Below are 18,835 nucleotides of genomic sequence, written 5' to 3'. Positions count from 1 at the left end.
GCCACTGGCCGGGCCGCACAGTTTCCCCAGAAACAAACGCACAGACACAAATATGTTGGGTTAATGGGATAAATTAGGCCACAACTTTAACGATTATAGATGTGAGAGGGTTGGCTTAGGCAACTGGATGAAGCAAGACTATATCCTGACTCCTGCCTGTCTGCAGGAAGTCTCAAGAGTCAACCACAATAGGGGGAGCCCTATGATATACAGTGGTACCTCGCAAGACGAATGCCTCGCTAGAAGAAAAACGCGCAAGACGAAAGGGTTTTTCATTTCTTGAGTTGCTTCGCAAGACGATTTTCCCTATGGGCTTGCTTCACAAGACGAAAACGTCTTGCGGGTTTGCTTCCTGTTTCTTAAAGCCGTTAATACCCAGGGAATGCGCGCTCCGCAAGACGAAAAAATCGCAAGACGAAGCAACTCGCGGAACAAATTAATTTCGTCTTGCGAGGCACCACTGTACATCAATTAAGAGCACCCCCAGGATCACCGTTGGGGTTATGGCATGGCCCTAGCCCACACCCAGCCTTCAGACAGGAACCCCCCCCCCCCGGATCCCTTTAACGGGATACCCCTCCCATGACAAGGCTTACCCAATGCCTAACCTTACAAAGTTGTGACGATTGCTGCTGAGTAGGCGAAAACCGAAAGGCTGGTGCCAATTTGCCAAGCGGAAAAATTCCTACCCGGCCCCGACAACCAGGTGAGTGACATTAGTCGTAGCACATATTCACTTATCCATTTATTCATTTGTCTGCAATATTTACTGTATAGGCTGCTCTGCAACAAAGTTCTCAGTGTGGCTTTTCTCAATCAGTTCTACGGTATAATATGTTACGTATGAAAATCACCTTGATCATATTTTTCAGGGGAGTGTGCCCTTCCGAAATCTTATGCACAAAGAGTGTCTCCAGTAGATGCCTGGCATAGTGTAAACAATGACAGAAGCAAGCCAGGCTGCAGAAATTAGAAAGAGAAGGAAGTAAAGGTTAAAAAAATCCAACCAAAAAATTCATTGCAATGTTTGATGTAGCCATCTTTAAATCTCACCTACTACCCTGAACTGGTTAAGAGGCTTGCTTCTCCCATTAACTCAATAGGTTATCTTAGGGAAGCCATCCACAATCTGCACTGTATAGGTCAGGGACGTCCAACTCTCAAGAGACAGCGATCTACTCAAAGTATTAAAATACTGGCGGCGATCTACTGATTGTCATTGCCAGCCAAAGTTGTTGAACTTTTTTTAAGGGGAGACAAATCAGTTGTGGACGTTTTTCTTTTTTGGGGGTGGCGGGACTTTTGCAAACGGTCCTGCAATCGACCATGACCTACCACTGACGCCCCGTGATCGACCGGTAGATCGCAATCGACCTGTTGGACACGCCTGGTACAGTCATACCTCTTGTTACGTTTGCTTCATGATATGTTTTTTTCAGGTTGCGTCCCGCAGCGACCCAGAAGGGTTACTTCCAGGTTTCACCACTCGTACATCTGCAGATGCAGTGAATCACGACCCACACATGCACAGACGTGCAGACACGGGTTGTGTTCCTTTTAAGTTGCGAACGAGGCTCTGGAATGGATCCTGTTCGCAACCAGAGGTACCACTGTATAGGTTAAATATTCCTCAAGATCTAAAAAGCCCACCAATCAAGACCTCACCCTCCTTGAACCTTTCTAAAAGGGAAAGAGTATGCACTAGAAACCTCATATTGTAAAGTCTGGTTCCCCCTTACAGTGTTACGGTTGTAAGGCATGTACTGTGGTGCCTCGCAAGACGAAATTAATCCGTTCCGTGAGGCTCTTTGTATAGCGGTTTTTTCGTCTTGCGAAGCAAGCCCATTGACAGCTTAGCGGATAAGCGCTATTAGCGGTTTAGCGGCTTTTAGCGGATCAGCTGATAAGCGGCTTAGGAAAAGGGGGGGGAAGGGAAAAAACCCTGCAGGAACTCGCAAGACATTTTCGTCTTGCAAAGCAAGCCCATAGGGAAATTTGTTTTGCGAAGCACCTCCAAAACGGAAAACCCTTTTGTCTAGCGGGTTTTCCGTCTTGCGAGGCGTCCATCTTGCGGGGTACCACTGTACGGGGAACATATTGGCTTATGGGATTCTTCCAGGGTAGAAGGCTGCATCTTGTTATTCTGTAGATCCATAGAAAGTCATGTTCATTGCCATTTCCAAAAAACTGATTCATACATGTTGCCATGGACGATGGGGACCCCTCAGACTTTGCTTCTGCTTGGGGGACATTTATGATTTATATGACCCAGCAATCTCATCGTTGGTACATTCCCACTAAATATGTGTTCATTTGCCAACATTCATGATTATTTGATTTGTTTGGTATAAATGCGAACCTTGTTTTCCACCATGGAATATATTTTCATGGTCTTGTAGTTTTTATTCTTCTTGCTTTTATGACTGCTTTTGTGATTACTTTTAGCTTGATGTTTGCTTGTAATTATATGCCTATGTTTAAAAAGTGGGAGGTGGGTGGGTCTAAAAAGCCTGCATAAGCTTATGGGCTCAGGTTTTTCCTTTACAAATATTACCCAGCATAAAATTCATAAATAAATACAGATTTGAAGGGTGCGTGTGTTTGTGAATGACATGGCTAACCCATCCATGAATCCAGTGCTCTTTTTCTTTTAAAAAAATGTTTAGGGGTACTCTCATTCTGAGACTCAGCGTACACCTGTCAGGAAATGAGGCCGCCATCGGGGGTTGCAGCAACGGAGCTGATGAATCACCGTGCTCTTCAACACAACTGATGATTCACCATGCTAAAGAAGAAATTAATTAATTATTTTTTTTAGTTTCTTCTCTGTTAAACCACAGAGCCTAGGACTTGCCGATCAGAAGGTCGGCGGTTCGAATCCCCGTGCCGGGGTGAGCTCCCGTTGCTCGGTCCCTGCTCCTGCCAACCTAGAAGTTCAAAAGCATGTCAAAGTGCAAGTAGATAAATAGATACCACTCCGGAGGGAAGGTAAATGGTGTTTCCGTGCGCTGCTCTGGTTTGCCAGAAGCGGCTTAGTCATGCTGGCCACATGACCCGGAAGCTCCCTTGGCCAATAAAGCGAGATGAGTGCCGCAACCCCAGAGTCGGCCATGACTGGACCTAATGGTCAGAGGTCCTTTTACCTTTACCCATTAGATTCACAAAATGTTGAGGGGTATGCATACCCCTGCGTCCCCCCAGGAAAAAAGCACTGGATGAATCAGATTGAGGCAACCATGGCAGACCACCTCCACTAAACTTAATTAACTCACATTTTTGTCTGTCTTTGCTCTAAGAGGGCATCATCACATCATATCATCCTTGAGCACAGACCATTCTTACTCACTGAACTACAGGATGGCGTAGACTTCTTGCGCTCTCCTTTGCATCGTAAATACTTGAGAGGCGAAGGTAAAAGAGCAGATAGATTAGAAGAGGCCCAGTATATTCGGTTAGGAAAACCTGGAAGAAGAAGATAGAAAAAAGGGCATCTGAAGCTAATGCGATCATAGAGTGATATTTCCCTGTGCAGCCTTAATAGCATCTGGTAAATGCCAAATGGCTAGGGTATAAATAATAGCATTATTATTATTATTATTATTATTATTATTATTGAATGGGGTGTCCCTATTTTCATTGGAAGGTATGCATGCATGCAAAATCAACAAGTCTGTTTAAGTTCACCTTTAGTTGGGTAAATTCAAGGTGTTGCTATTAGTATATAAAGCCCTTGAACCAGTTTATTATTATTATTATTATTATTAATTATTATTATTATTATTATTATTATTATTATCATTATTATTATTTATATCCCAGCCTCCTCGGCCAAAGCCAGGCTCAAAGCGGCTAACCTCATGCAAGTAAGACAATGCATAAAAACAAGTGATCAATAAATTAAGATACATCCCACAATTAATTCAAACAAATTAAAATTAAAACTGGACAAATGGCAATCTTCAGGTTAAAATTAAAGGCGGTTACCAACTGTTTCCACTGATATTATAAGCACCTGTGAGTCGGCCTTACTCCTTACTCATTGCCTTACTCCTTATGTACCCAATCAACCGCTTCAGTTTGTGCTGATATTATTCAGAATGAATAGTGCCCCCTCCATTCCATATTTACAAGGAATCAGTCCTCTTTGAAACTCTTCAGTTTCCAGGGTCTGCTAATAACCTTTTTTGTTTAGGCAAGCCTACCCAGATACATGGTTTTAACATGGAATTTTAACATGGAATTATATAGAATCATAGGACTGTAAAGTTGGAAGGGACAACGAGGGTCATCTAGATCAACCCCTTGCAATACTGGAATTTTTTGCCCAATGTGGGGTTCAAACCCACAACCCTGAGATTAAGAGTCTCTTGCTTTACTGACTGAGCTATCCCAGGGATTGACACATATCTGTTTTTAAAACGGCATTTATTTCTATTTTCATGTCAATCAGTTTGAAACAGTTTATTTTATTGCTATTTTAATTAATATTAAAAGTAGTGTTATATATAAATTGCTTACAGAGTTTTGCTGATTAAGTCATAATTGAATTTTGTCAAATATATAAATAAAAATAAATACTGTAGTAAGTACACATGTTTGTTTATTGATGCATTATACATAACAATACATCCATTATACAGTTATCATCCTTTATCCTACACTCTTTGGCTTCTCCACACATTCCTCCATGGGATCTGATTTAACCCTTGCTGAGCTGCATCTCCTTGATTACGTCCCCCCTTTCCTGATTTGCCCTACTGCTCACTTATCTGGCCATACCTGGAAATTTATATGGTTATTTCTTTCTTTAAGTATTCTCCAAAGTATTCCCAATCCTCTTCTATAGCAGACTCATCCTGATTTCTTTATCTATGCAGTCAACATGGCTAATTCCACATATTCTATTAGCTTATTCTGCCAGTCTACTTTCATAGGACTATTTTGGTCTTTCCCAGCACAGTCTTTAGCATATGCGCTGCCGGGGTGCAAAGATCTGCCTAGTGCCCCCAAATTTAGTTTAGGCCCCCATAAATTAACTTTTATTATGCTTATGCCAGACACCACTCTTACGCCTTATCTCTTGTTTATGAAAGAAGGGAGGGAAAAGAATTATTTTTTTTTATTTGCTCATTTATTTACAATACACTTCTACTTAAGTATACAACATTACCACACTTAAACTTATAAGTATTGCTTAGGCACCTACTTAGGAGAAACATCAGTCGTGTCAAAGGTGCTGCTGACCCAGCTGCCGCATAGCACCTCAATACAATACGTAACATAATATTTTGATGTAAGAGTTAATTTCGCGTGCACGGCGCCGTTGTGGATGACAAGTCTTAGGTAAATGAGAGCACAAAGTTGAAAGTCCTTTAGTGAAACAGTAGGTATACATTTAGGTAATACCTAGGTATATATGTATTTTGTTTTTCTAGCTTGATCAAAATGATATACAGTGGTGCCCCGCAAGACGAATGCCTCGCAAGACGAAAAACCCACTAGACGAAAGGGTTTTCCGTTTTGGAGGTGCTTCGCAAGACGAATTTCCCTATGGGCTTGCTTCGCAAGACGAAAACGTCTTGCGAGTTTTTCCTACTTTTTTCCCTTCCCCCCCCTTTTTCTAAGACGCTAAGACGCTTATCCGCTTATCCGCTAAAAGCCGCTAAGCCGCTAATAGCGCTAAGCCGCTAAGCCGCTAATGGGCTTGCTTCGCAAGATGAAAAAACCGCTAGACGAAGAGACTCACGGAACGGATTCTTTTCGTCTTGCGAGGCACCACTGTATTATTTCATAAGAGGTAGATAAGAGCTTAGGCAGCTTCAACAGTGGGCGCCCCCCAGAATTTGGCACCCGGGTGCGACGCACCCCTTGCACCCCTGGGTAGAGATGGCCCTAGTCCTTCCACCTTTGAGCATAAATTATTCTGGCCAGTGCCGTTGCATTGAGAAAGACACTGAGTGCTTCCTTGGGTATTTCACCCTCTATTATACTCAATAAGAACATGCTGTTGCAGTTGGCATCTGTCTATCTTGGAATACAATGGGAGAGTACACCTTTGGGGGGTGAAGTCGAACTGTCATAATTGCTGCCTCCTGTGTTGTTTTTGCTGCATTAGAAGTACCCAAATGACCTTTCTGGGGCACAAGCCTGGGCAGTGTGTGTGGAGGACCTGGGCTACCCAGACAACAAGACCCCCTTCTCCGCCTTGCTGGTGTGGTCCAAAGGAAAGCAGAGCCATACATTTGCACCAGGTTGGCCACAGGAGTTGCCAGAAGGAGACATACAAGATGCTATCCAACCTTCTTAGGGACTTGTGTGGGGTTTATTCCTTAGCCTTTTCTAAGAAAGCATGAATTAGTCAAGCTTGGCAATGTCACTGGGCATCTGTGGCATCAGTCAGCTGCACAGTCGAGGCACTGGGATGTCAAGAACAGAAAACTATTAAAGTTGCTTATTGACTTTGGGGGAGGAGGAGAATACATTGAGGGGAGAAATTAGTAGCAACAATGATAAAAGCAGCTGCACTATAGATTATCTAAAGCACTGGCTTTAGTTTCTTGCCTGCTGAAATTGGAGCAGGATGCGTATTCACAAAAGAGTCCAGACCAACTGATACAAAATGTACTGAATGCTTAGTATGCTTCTGTGTGTCATCTATTTATATGTGGCAGAAGAAGAGAAGGGGTGGATGTTTCTGTTAATTCCTGATTCCATGAATGCCAGAGAGAATTTTCAATTCAGACCATAAGCATCATCTGCCTAGATCATTAATTTGAGAAACTCACCTTACAGTGATGGTTGTGACCCAGCATTTCTGAGTCACCACCATATTTTAAAGGCACATCCTGTGTTCTGGTTAACTAATCAAGAATAGCTCTTTCTTCACCTTTCTTATAGAATCTCTCTCTTGCTACTTGGTGATACTGTTGGTGATAAAAAAATTGATCAGCTGGTCTAGGTGACCTGGCTAGGAAGCATTTGCAAACAGTTGTTTTTTTCATTTCCTCCCAGGCTATTGAGCCACACAGATACACGAAACAAATGGGCCAGTAAAGTTTTTCACAGGCTAGTAATATCTATGCACATTAGCAAGGCTAATGCGGTTCCCTCCATTTGTCAGTTTCAGCATGAAAGCTCTGCATTCAGATCAACAAATACCTTTTCAGCATGGTACTGCTCAACATGGTAGGAGTAATGTTTGAAAGCTTCTTACCATGTGTGTCATACACCAATTCTTACTTCCTGGGTGGTAGGTAGAGAGGTTGTCGGATGTATTTTTCCATGAACTGACCAAATTTGCATTTCTCAGGTTAGGGATGTCAGAGAATTCCAATGAAAATGGCAGCAGAAAATTGCTGGTGCTCACTTATTTGTCCCATGTTTGGAATGGGAATTAATCCAGCAAATACAATTGGCATTTGCTGTTGTTTTCAGTCTGAGAACGATGTGCAATGATACATAATTGAAGACGTTCTTTTTCCAATTTGCATTATGTTTCCTCTGCACTGAAATGGTGTGGCATAATAATTAATTACATAATGTTTCACCATGGTGGACAGAGATGAATCATGTAGCTTTTTGCAGCGGCTGAGCTGCAGCAGACCAGGGACTGTGCTGCATGCACTGAGTACGAGGTGGATCATGTTGCACTTTTGTATATTCAAAACGCAGCACGAAACAGAGAATTGCTGTAATCCTCACAACAACCTTATAAGGAAGAGCAGTAGAATTCTCCCCATATTGCTGAGGGAAAGTGAGTTGCCTAGTAAGGTCATTGCAGAGTTGAAATTTGAAATAGGTGCTTCTTGACTTGTAGTCAGGTTTATAGCTATTATGGGTTCTTTTGATAAGCCAGTTCCAATCTACCGAAACCTCTGTCCAAATGAGCTTCAAGGATGTACAATATGGCCTAGCATGGTGGAAGCACTTGTGGAAGTTTCATTAGAAAATGATAAAGACAGGTTGTGGAAGGAAGGTATTAATTTTACTGCATGCAGTGCACTTAAAGAAAATGTTATGAAAATGGTGTACAGATGGTATTTAACACCAGCTAAATTGGCTAAAATGTACAAGACAAGAACTAATGAATGCTGGAAATGTAAAGAAAGGGAAGGTATCTTTTACCACATGTGGTGGACATGTAAAGAGGTAAAGGCTTTCTGGGAAATGGTATATAATGAGTTAAAGAAAATGTTTAATACTTCTATTAAAAAACCAGAACCCTTTTTACTAGGCATAGTGGGTGACGAGATACCAAGGGAAGTTAAAAGAGTGTTTATGTATGCAACAACCGCGACAAGAATTCTTTTAGCCCATAAAATGGAAACAGCAAGAAGTACCAATGAAAGAAGAGTGGCTGATGAAGATGATGGCCTTTGCAGAACTGGAGAAGCTGACAGGAAAATCCAAAACCAGCAGATCGAGTATTCCAAAAGGATTGGAGTAAATTTATATGATAATTGAAAGATTGTTGTAAGCAATTAACATCACTAGCAGGGTTGTCCGATGACTTGTAATGAGAAATTTTCTATCTTTCTATATTTATTTAAAGTTTGAGACATTCTGTAACATGTCTAATTAGAACTGGAAAACATATAAATTACAATGATATAAAGATTAATTTCGAAAACCATGAAGTGGGAGGGAAGGAAGTCAATAGGCTCCAAAGAGCCAAGGGTGGTATAGTGGACAATGATGATGTGAATGTATAGCATTAAATGGAAAATAAATAAAAATGATATAAAAAAAGAAAATGATAAAAACCAACAAAACAAGAAGCACTTCCCAAGCTACTGTACAACTCTGCTGTGTGCATTTTACCAAAAGTTAAACTTACTGTTGTCCAGGTGACTTGCTGACCCATGTCCGTGAAATACAACGTAATGATAGAAGAAGCTGCAAGGGCCTTTATGTTGACGGAGTCTCTCAAGTAAGACCCATCTATGATAACAAAGAAAAAGAAGGAGGTGACATGCAATCTGAACTCAAACACTGCTTAAGTGTTACATGCTCGGCCCAGTTCCATGAGATGTCCAACCAAATACCAATTGAAATGCCAAATCTGTTTAGGTAGCATTCAAATGGCCTCATACCACATTTGCTTCCTGCCAGTCCACAAATCACTTTTGAATGGGAGCACAGGATTACACCAAGTCTGCAACAGCTACAGGACAAGTCACTGGAGTATATACCACAGTGACCAAACATTACGTGGTCAGCATTTGATGCAATACCTTCACAGAGAAATCACTTGACATTGATTTAAGGATGCAGCATGAGAACATTGTCCCAAGTCTTATTTATTTGCTCATGTTGTTCAAATGGTGGACTTGCCAAGGGTGAGTTCCTCATGGCTCAAATTCACGCTTCTAGCCCAGGGGTCAGCAAACTTACCGTGCCTCGGGCCGGTGTCTCCAGCGCCGATCACGTGGTGGGCCAGAGGGTAGGGGAGCACGTGCCCATACGCATGCGCACACGCTATCTCCAGCGCACTTCCAGGTCAGAAGAGCACTGGAAATAGCTTGTGCGCATGTTCACGGGCCTCCTCCAACCTGGAGGTGCAGCCGCGCAGCACCGGTAAGAGTGGGCGTCGGTAGTGGGTGTCGCCGTGGGCCAGATAAACGAGTCCCTCAGACCTTATCCAGCCCGTGGGCCTTAGTTTGGAGACCCCTGTTCTAGCTGGTAACGAGGACAGGCAAGCAATTTCCTTTCTGGCCAGCATGAAAGGAACAGAACAACAAAGATGGATCAGTGCTAGCGACACACACCATGTTCGTGCTGGTCAGAAAGGAAGTTGACCTTTGGGGCTACCACCCCTTCTTTGCTTCCCAAAGATCTTCTGGCAAGACTAGCAACTGAAGATGGCAATGCGTACATAAAATATAAGACAATATTCACATTTGCAAATCTGTGAAAATATTGGGGGAAATCTAAAGTGGCACGGTCAATATAGCAAAACATTTATTTCTTGGTTTGTCTATCCATACTATAAACATTGGGAAGCTCATTCTCATGTACAAAAGGTAATGTGGAAATTCATTCAGAATACAAGCTCTGGAGCAGGGCTTCTCAAACTTGGGCCTATAGCTGTTTGAGGACTACAATCCCCATCATCCATGACCACTGGTCCTGCTAGTTATGGATGATGGGAGTTGTAGTCCATAAGCAGCTGGAGACCCAAGTTTGGAAGACCCAGCTCGGGAGTACCTTGGCAGAAAAAACGAGTACTTACTGCGTTCAAGTCGCAGGCCTATGCGAGATGGTGACCATTGGGGACCTGCATTCGAATAAGTGAAAAATGTACCTTTCACTCCGAAACATTTTAAAAAAAAGAATAAGAAGGTTGCTCTTAGAAAGAACAGTGTGGCAAAAAAATGAGAGCACAGTGCAAAAACAGAGTAGAGATTTAAAGAGCTCAGCTAACATAACAGAAAGATGTTTAAATCCCCTCCTTTATGTGTCTTTCATATCAACCAGGGCACATATTTTCTGTGAATGTGAAATGCATCAATTTTGATATCTAGGTTGTCCAGGCCTTAAATAGCAAAGGTCATCATAAATGTCATTTAAGGTGAATGGGAATCAAGTGTCTGAGAATTCTCAAGAACACTTCGGTGTAACTGCAGAGAGATAACGGTATCATTTTGACAACCCTGTGTTTCATTCTCCCCCAGACTGGAAAACGCTCCTGGAAAAAAGCTATACCACCTAGAAGACTTTCTGTCTGAAAATAAATATATAAATATCGGGAGCTTGCTTCACTTTGGCTGGATGGTCCTGTTAAAATTTGTGCTGCTCGTGGTAGAGGAACTGAAGTACTGCCACTGTTAAAAGTTTATAAAATATGAAAAAATATGAACAAGAAACCAGGGAGTTTAGATGTGAAAGCAAAAGGAAAACATATTTGTTTTCTCCCCAGAAATTATCTGGCCCCACTGCAATGGAATACCACAAATTCATTTAGTATTTTAATAACTAGGAGTTCTAGCTTATAAATTGGTAGATTAATCAACTGAAAATTTAGTTGATTGACCTCAACCAATTTTAACTGATGGGGTAAGGATGAAATACACACCTATTTATATACTGAGGCTACTTTGGTTTGGCTATGTGGGAGGATGCTGAAAATTATAGGCTGGATAGCTTAACATCTGTCCCATGGAACCTGGTGGAAAGCTTTGTTAAATATGTAATTACCAAGCATATAGAAAAACAAGTCTTGCTGAGGCAGAACCAGCATAGCTTCTGCAAGGGTAAGTACTGTCTCCCATAAGATTTAGAGTTCTTTGAGAATGTCAGCAAGTACCGTATATAAACAGAGAAGATCCAACTGACATTGTGTTCTCGGCAGGCTGGAGGAAAATCTCAGTGTCAGGGAACTGCCATCGGAGCCAAGGGTGGTGTTAAGGCTCCCCAATGACGCTGGAGAGGGAACCAGCAAGGAGAGGGGGAGAGCTTCCGCTGGGGAAGGAAATACACATGACGCCAGGGAGAAAGAGGAGGCTGAGGGAGCTTCGGAGGGAAGGCTCCGGGACTGTTCCAGCGAGACCAGAGGGGAGAGCACAGGACCTCCCGTTGGGACGCCCACTCTGCGCAGAAAGCTTCCACGCAGGGAAGCTAGGCGGCGACTTGGTGTCAAAGAACTTTTATGTTGGAAGAAATTCAGGAAACGCCCACTGACGGATTCTGCCAGTGATTGAGACAGTCACGGAGTACTGACTGTCCAGCCAGGGGAAAGTTTTAACCAAACTACTCAGCTTGGAGCAGTTTGAGCCTTATGCACAAGCAACCCCAAACCCCATTACACTCAGGTTTGCAGAAATACAAAGAGATAGAGAGCTTTAGCGCTTTAGCAATAATAATAATAAACACCTCTCCAAGGGGAAGTCCCTCTTCCAACTAAGCATGCTCATTTAAGAAGGAATTCAGGAAGGGAATCTGGGATAGGGCTGTGTGGATGGATATAGTGACTAGCTGAATCCCTGAACAGAAGAAGCTTCTTACTGTAATATTTTGTTGCAGGCCCCATGTATGATCCTAATTGTGGCATCCGTTCTCTGAGTGTTAATCCTTACATAGCCAAAACACAAGACGAGATGTCAACAGGCTTGAGGAAACCCAAATGTTTAAAGAAGTACAAATATATACTCCATCTCCTCAGAGTATTGCAAAAGAACGATGTCAACCAACATTTGGTGATCTCCTTCTACTGGTCCACAATAGAAAGTGTCCTTTCATACTGCATCATGGTGTGGTACGCTGATTTGACATCAACTGATAGGAAGTGCCTACAGAGGGTGGTGAATACAGCACAAGATATTATGGGCTGTTCCGTGAATCCGCTGGATGAAATAGTGGAAGAACGTTGCCTCAGGAGAGTGAGGAAAATTCTCAGGGATGATTCACACCCTGGCTGGCACTTTATTGATCTCCTGCCCTCAGGCAGAAGATATAGAAGCATGATTAGTGGCACCAACAGGGTAAAGAACAGCTTCTATCTGTGGGCTGTTAGGCTGCTGAATGAAAAGATAACAACAGGGCAACTGACTTTCGGGTTTGGTGGGTGTGCGTCAGCAAACGAGGGGAATTAAGACTAAGAGAGCTGAGTGGGGGGTACTTGTGTAATCTCACTGTATACAAGTTGTACAAGTGACAATAAAGTATTTCAAGTCTCTCTTTCTCTAATAAATATATATACAGTGGTACCTTAAGTTACAAACGCCTCAGGTTACAAACGCTTCAGCTTACAAACTCCGCTAACCTGAAAGAGTTCCCTCGAGTTGAGAACTTTGCCCCAGGATGAGAACGGAAATTGTGTGCCGGCGGCACAGCGGCAGCAAGAGGCCCCATTAGCAGAAGCACACCTCTAGTTAAGAACAGTTTCAGGTTAAGAACATACCTCCAGAACGAATTTAGTTCGTAACTAGAGGCACCACTGTAAAGAAATAAATTTTCTAAGCAAAAAAAAGCAACCCAAAACCACACACCCCAGACTAATGCAGACTAAGCATGCTCAGTATGTGCAGAATAATGTTGGGTGTCTGTTATGGGGGTGGGAGAATGAAAACCAGGAGGGCAGGGGCAGGGGCGTAGCTAGCTGCTCCAGCACCCAGAGCGGCAGGGGTGGGGCGATCCACCCAGAGGGTGGGGCAGCAATCCATGCAACGGGACGGCATGGTGATCTGCGCACGGAGTCCACCTGGGGGACGCAAGTCCCACACAGCCATTTCAGACAGCATGGGGTCCCAAGTCACCGTGTTACTCCCAGGAGAGATGTGTGGCTCGGGCACGCTGAAGACCAGGCACCACGGTAAGTGCTGCCCCCGCGGTTTGCCATTTTGTCACCCCCCCCCTCCAGGATGGCACCCGGGGCGGACTACACCCCCTGCACCCCCCTTCCTACCCCCCTGGGCAGGGGAATGGCACTCCTGAAAGGTGGCGTGGCTGGTTGGCTGTAACGCTGAAGACCACTTTCCACAGCATTGTGGTGGCTTATTTTTAGCTCCCTCTTAGTTATCAACCAAATCAGGAATCAATCAAGGCTGAGCTTTATGTATGAAAGAGTGGTGATTAAAGCTATTTTATCCGCACCACCTCCATAATATTGGGATAGCAGCTGCACACATTTCTATTTCAACATTGCATATAGCTGATTAAGCCACATTTTCCCTGATTAATAAATCGTGTGACACTGGATTATGCTGATGCAAGTATATCACCGCTGATGGGGAGAATGGACCAGCATGTCCTTATGTTCCAATATTTGCACTTTCTGCCTAAAGTGCTCACGCAATATGCCAATGTGTTTCTCCCGCGCTGCTGTCGCAGGGAATCTGCACTGCTGCTACTCCGCTCTCCCCAGTTGTGAACTTCAAGCGGGAAGCTTGCTTTCTTATAGTAAAGTAAATATTCCTACAGAAAGCCTTTTACAGTAGTTGGATTCACTTTAACCAGTTTTAAAGAACAGCCATGAACAGGGTGGGTTATCCTACACCCTTTTAATCAAATTAAACAAGTCTGCATCAAATACATAGAGGAGAGGTTTGCAGGAAAACCTAGCCCAAGCTTCCTTTGAAGAAAGGCTGGTTAAAAAGCTAAAGGTAAAGGTAGCCCTGCCCGTATGGGCGAGTCTTGACAGACTCTAGGGTTGTGCGCTCATCTCACTTAAGAGGCTGGGAATCAGTGCTGTCCGCAGACACTTCTGGGTCACTTGGCCAGCGTGACGAAGCTGCTCTGGTGAGCCAGCACCAGCACAGCACACGGAAACGCCGTTTACCTTCCCGCTATAAAGTGGTCCCTATTTATCTACTTGCACTTAGGGGTGCTCTCAAACTGCTAGGTGGGCAGGAGCTGGGACCAAAAGATGGGAGCTCACCCCGCCGTGGGGATTCGAACCGCCGACCATACGATTGGCAAGTCCTAGGCACTGAGGTTTTACCCACAGCACCACCCGCGTCCCATAGGCTGGTTAAAGTTTAGCAAATACAATAGACCCGCAATTTACAAGAATTTAACATTCAGTTTTATGTGCTTGGCTTTTTTTTTTTTAAGGGGGCAGAAAGTGGGGTGGGTCTCCTGACCTGATTCAGGTCTGCTGCTGACGGTACAGTGGTACCTCGGGTTAAGTACTTAATTCATTCCGGAGGTCTGTGCTTAACCTGAAACTATTCTTAACCTGAAGCACCACTTAACCTGAAGACCAGCTAATGGGGCCTCCTGCTGCCACTGTGCCACCGGAGCACGATTTCTGTTCTCATCCTGAAGCAAAGTTCTTAACCCAAGGTACTATTTCTGGGTTAGCAAAGTCTGTAACCTGAAGCGTATGTAACCTGAGGTACCACTGTATTAACTTTTTTTTTTAAGCAAACATAAGATCTCCAGTTCCACTTTTCATTTTGCCCTAGATGTAAATTAAAACTCGGTTCCTTTTAGTTCCAGAATTAAACTGACAGCTATATAATTAAACACTTAAATTAAAAAAGAGATATTTTTAAGGCAATTGCATTAAGCACTAAGTCCCTAAATGCAATACTTTTACAACTGGGATTTCTCTAAAAACTTGCCAGTCTAATAGTATCTATGACTGATTGCCCTGCAGTGGGAGCACTTTCTGATTCAGAGAATAAACATTCTGCATCTTCATAAGTCACATGAGGGCTTTTTTGTCTCTGAATTCCCATGTGGATGAGCTCTAGATAGAATGAACACCAGCACTAGAAGACACTCAGCTGTCTCTAAATATCTATGTTGCTCATCAGGCAGAATTTATCTCCTACAGGTATGTGCCCGCTTGACAATCCCACATAATAAATTGCAGCAAATTTCAACAGTTCATATAACTTGCCTTGAGCTTGCGCACAATGCAGCGAAGCACCATATTACAGACCATTCCCTACCACCACACAAAAAGAGGAGACCAAATGCCTCCGTTACTAACTCCATCCACCTGGCAGTAAGCTCCATTGAATTTAATAGGGCGTACTTCTGAGTAAGGGACTTGGGTGGCGTTGTGGGTTAAACCACAGAGCCTAGGACTTGCCGATCAGAAGGTCTGTGGTTCGAATGCCCACGACGGGGTGAGCTCCCGTTGCTCGATCCCTGCTCCTCCCAACGTAGCAGTTCGAAAGCACGTCAAAGTGCAAGCAGATCAATAGGTTTACCTCCAGCAGGAAGGTAAACGGCGTTTCCGCATGCTGCTCTGGTTCACCAGAAGTGGTTTAGTCATGCTGGCCACATGACCTGGAAGCTGTACGCCGGCTCCCTCGGCCAGTAAAGCGAGATGAGCGCTGCAACCCCAGAGTCAGTCATGACTGGACCTAATCATCAGGCGTCCCTTTATCTTTACATTTTACTTCTGAGTAGACCTGCTTACGATGGCAGGCTTTTTCAACCAGTTCCTCCCTGGTTACCTTGCTGGTACCTCTTCCTTTTGCTGTTCTTCCCTACCATTTTCACCCTCACTATCCATCTCTTCTCCCATGCCTTCATTTCCTAAGTGGCTGTTTCCATCCCCACCAGTGGAGAACAAACCCAATAAAAAAGCCCAATCCAAAAGGGCTTGTTCCTGCATTGCTTCAGGCTGTGGCAAGTATGAAAAATTACCTTATTTTTCTGTCTATAAGACGCCCCCATGTATAAGACGCCCCCTATTTCGGGGGACTCAGATTTAAGAAAATGGGGGGGGTAGATGGCCCTGTGTATAAGACGCCCCTAATTTTTGACACTATTTTTTAGGGGGGAAATCTAGTCTTATACACAGAAAAATACAGTATGTTGTTTGCTGCCTCTTGGTCTGCCACCTGGGGCACAAGCCCCCTTTTGCCTACCTCTTCAATCTGGGCCTGTCACTCTCTCTCTCTCTCACATACAGTTTATTCTGAGTTCTTGGTGATAGGAGACAGCTTTTCCCCTATGCAAAAGGCCCCGCCAGGTACTTACATACTTTGTGAAACTTATGTTTTACATCAAGAAGCGTTGATGATGGTGGTATCTGAAAATGGGAGGGGAAGAAAATATGTTGTACTTGGCTTTGTCTTGTCTGTTTGTTTGTTTTTCACTCTGCTTTGCTTTTATATTTCTAACAGACCCCAAAGAGGTATTTAAGAAGATTAAAACATTTCCCTTTCAGTCGGAACTGTGCCATACTCCCTGGGCACAACTAAACCAAAGTCAAGCACTTTAAGTTCCATTGTTCTCATTTTATTTTTTTATTTTTTAAAAAGGACACACATCTCACAAATGCAGGCTCATGTAAATGATGTAACATCATGCACATTAAGGCATGCATGTAGATAGATGTTCAGTTCCTGTGAACCCATGTGCTGGTGTCAGAGCAGCCGAATGACTGAGCTATGAGTCAGTAAGTTCAAATTTCACCTCTATTATGCAGGCACAAGATTCTTTTAGGCCAGCAATTCTGTCAATCCTTTATAACATACCGAGCTACAATACAGGGTTGTTTTAAGGATTATAGGTGAAGGACGTTTGCACCTTCTAAAGTATAATGCAAATATGTTATTATTATCCCTCTACCACAAAAATGGCACAGGTGCACACTGGTTTCAAATGAGAATGTAAAATGCAGACTATTATGGAAACTGAATACCTCCTATCAAATTAAAGTAGTAAATCTAGATGATATATAACAAATATAGATAGATATAGATGTATGCAGGCTTATCTGGGACTAAGTCCTACTGATTTACTTTCTGAGTAAATAGGCATAGGATTGCACATCCTGAAAATCAAACATTAAAATACTATCACATGTCAAATATAATCTGCTACCATAATATCCAATGTTAAATATCATCAGATATCAAACACTGGCACTGAACAGCAAGACTCTGAATATTCAGCACTATTTTAATGTTGAAATCCGCAGTAAAGGACATTACGAGTGCAAACTTGTTCTGTCTTCCTCCAGATGAATCTATAGCTGTTGCTAAGTAGGAGTCAAATACTGTGAAAAAAATCTAGCCTAGAAAATTAAAAGAGCCTTCATTTATAGTGGAGGGTGGGGGGGAATAGGCAGAAAAGCAGAATTTGAGATTTACAAATAAATGCATCCCATTTTCCAAAGCCTAGTTCTGCACTTAGGTCTGTTTGAGTCTCTGCCCTGTTTGAAAGTTACAGGGTTTCATCAGTGCCACAGGGTAAAAAACAAAACAAAAGGGAAATCTATCCTTTCCTATGGAAAGTTAAATATAAGCTGCAATATGAACATCACAGAAAAATAACACAATTTGATTCTTCCTGTCAAGCTGTAGAATGAGTTAAATGCATTCACAATTTGGCCAGGAAGGAGGTTAAAAATTATTGCATGTAGCCATATATATATATATATATATATATATATATATAGGCAGGAAAGCAAGACTCAGAATACTACTAACCATGTCTACTCAGCAGTAAGTCCTATTGAATTCAGTGGGGCTTACTCCCAAGTCAGTGGAGTTAGGCTTGCAGGGCAAGTCATGCATTTAAGATCACACATTCCACAGCGTGCTGGGGTAGGTAGCATGTGAGAAAAACCATACACACCACATCGACTCACCTTGTCCACTACACAGATCTGTTTTTTGCTGTGGGCATCAAGGATCTCCACTTCAAAGTAAGTTGTTTTGGAGTGCCTTAAGACTGGAGGCGGTTTCAGGTGGCCAGCAGAGAGGACAAGCTGAGACAAGCTGAAGAAACTTCTCATGTCATTATGGGGCAGTGCAGGTCCAAGGTCTCTCTTGTGCTCGGAAGAGCTGGGCTTATGTCTCCTGAACATGGCGGGGACAAAACACTAAGGCCTGTCATGTCAACGCTGGACACCTCTGAGGAGAAATCTGTTGTCCCGGCATCAGTTAAATACAAGCACAGGCCAGTGGAACACGAAAGGTCAAGTGACATTCCATTTGGAGAGTCTTAGTTTTATATAGCAGGATTGGAAACAATGGCTCTCTAATCCGTGACTATATTTAGCGGGCTATTGTAATGTGCTGTGTTACCTTTTTTATTTTATTTTAAACACAATGTTTGAAACAACATGTCCTGTTCAGTTGCTTATCTTCATTTGCTAATAATTACAAGCCAGTCCGTTTAAAGAAAAAAAGCCAGAGCTATAAAGGAACCAGAAGTGATATGCAATGGAATGTCATCATTATCTATAGAAGCCGGGTGTGTAAACAGGTCCATTTATGAAAATGCAAGTCAAATGTCATCTGCGTGGGAGATGTTTCTTAATGCAGAGCACGTCTATACTAAGCTTGGCATGCCGATCAATTAACCGGTCAAATATTGTCAAATGACTGCCAAACGTTCCATGAGGGAATGTGTAGGTGGTGGCTTT

General features: G+C 43.0%; 1 protein-coding gene across 1 annotated transcript in view; it reads right to left on the bottom strand.

Annotated features, from left to right (window-relative positions):
* Positions 1-18,399, bottom strand: part of TECRL (trans-2,3-enoyl-CoA reductase like) — a 35,459-nt gene extending 17,060 nt beyond the window's left edge. Inside the window, exons 1-6 of the mRNA XM_083709769.1 lie at positions 18,056-18,399; positions 16,438-16,489; positions 10,232-10,276; positions 8,837-8,940; positions 3,347-3,462; positions 855-960 (exon numbers count right to left, since the gene is read on the bottom strand). Coding sequence (XP_083565895.1) covers positions 855-960; positions 3,347-3,462; positions 8,837-8,940; positions 10,232-10,276; positions 16,438-16,489; positions 18,056-18,274 — 642 coding nt within the window. The 5' untranslated portion in view covers positions 18,275-18,399. The remainder of the gene's footprint in view (positions 1-854; positions 961-3,346; positions 3,463-8,836; positions 8,941-10,231; positions 10,277-16,437; positions 16,490-18,055) is intronic.
* Between the last annotated feature and the right edge of the window lie 436 nt (positions 18,400-18,835).

The sequence above is a fragment of the Podarcis gaigeae genome, assembly GCF_964106915.1.
Source record: "Podarcis gaigeae genome assembly, chromosome: 13".
NCBI classification, from domain to species: domain Eukaryota; kingdom Metazoa; phylum Chordata; class Lepidosauria; order Squamata; family Lacertidae; genus Podarcis; species Podarcis gaigeae.
This window is presented reverse-complemented; position numbering and strand designations above follow the sequence as displayed.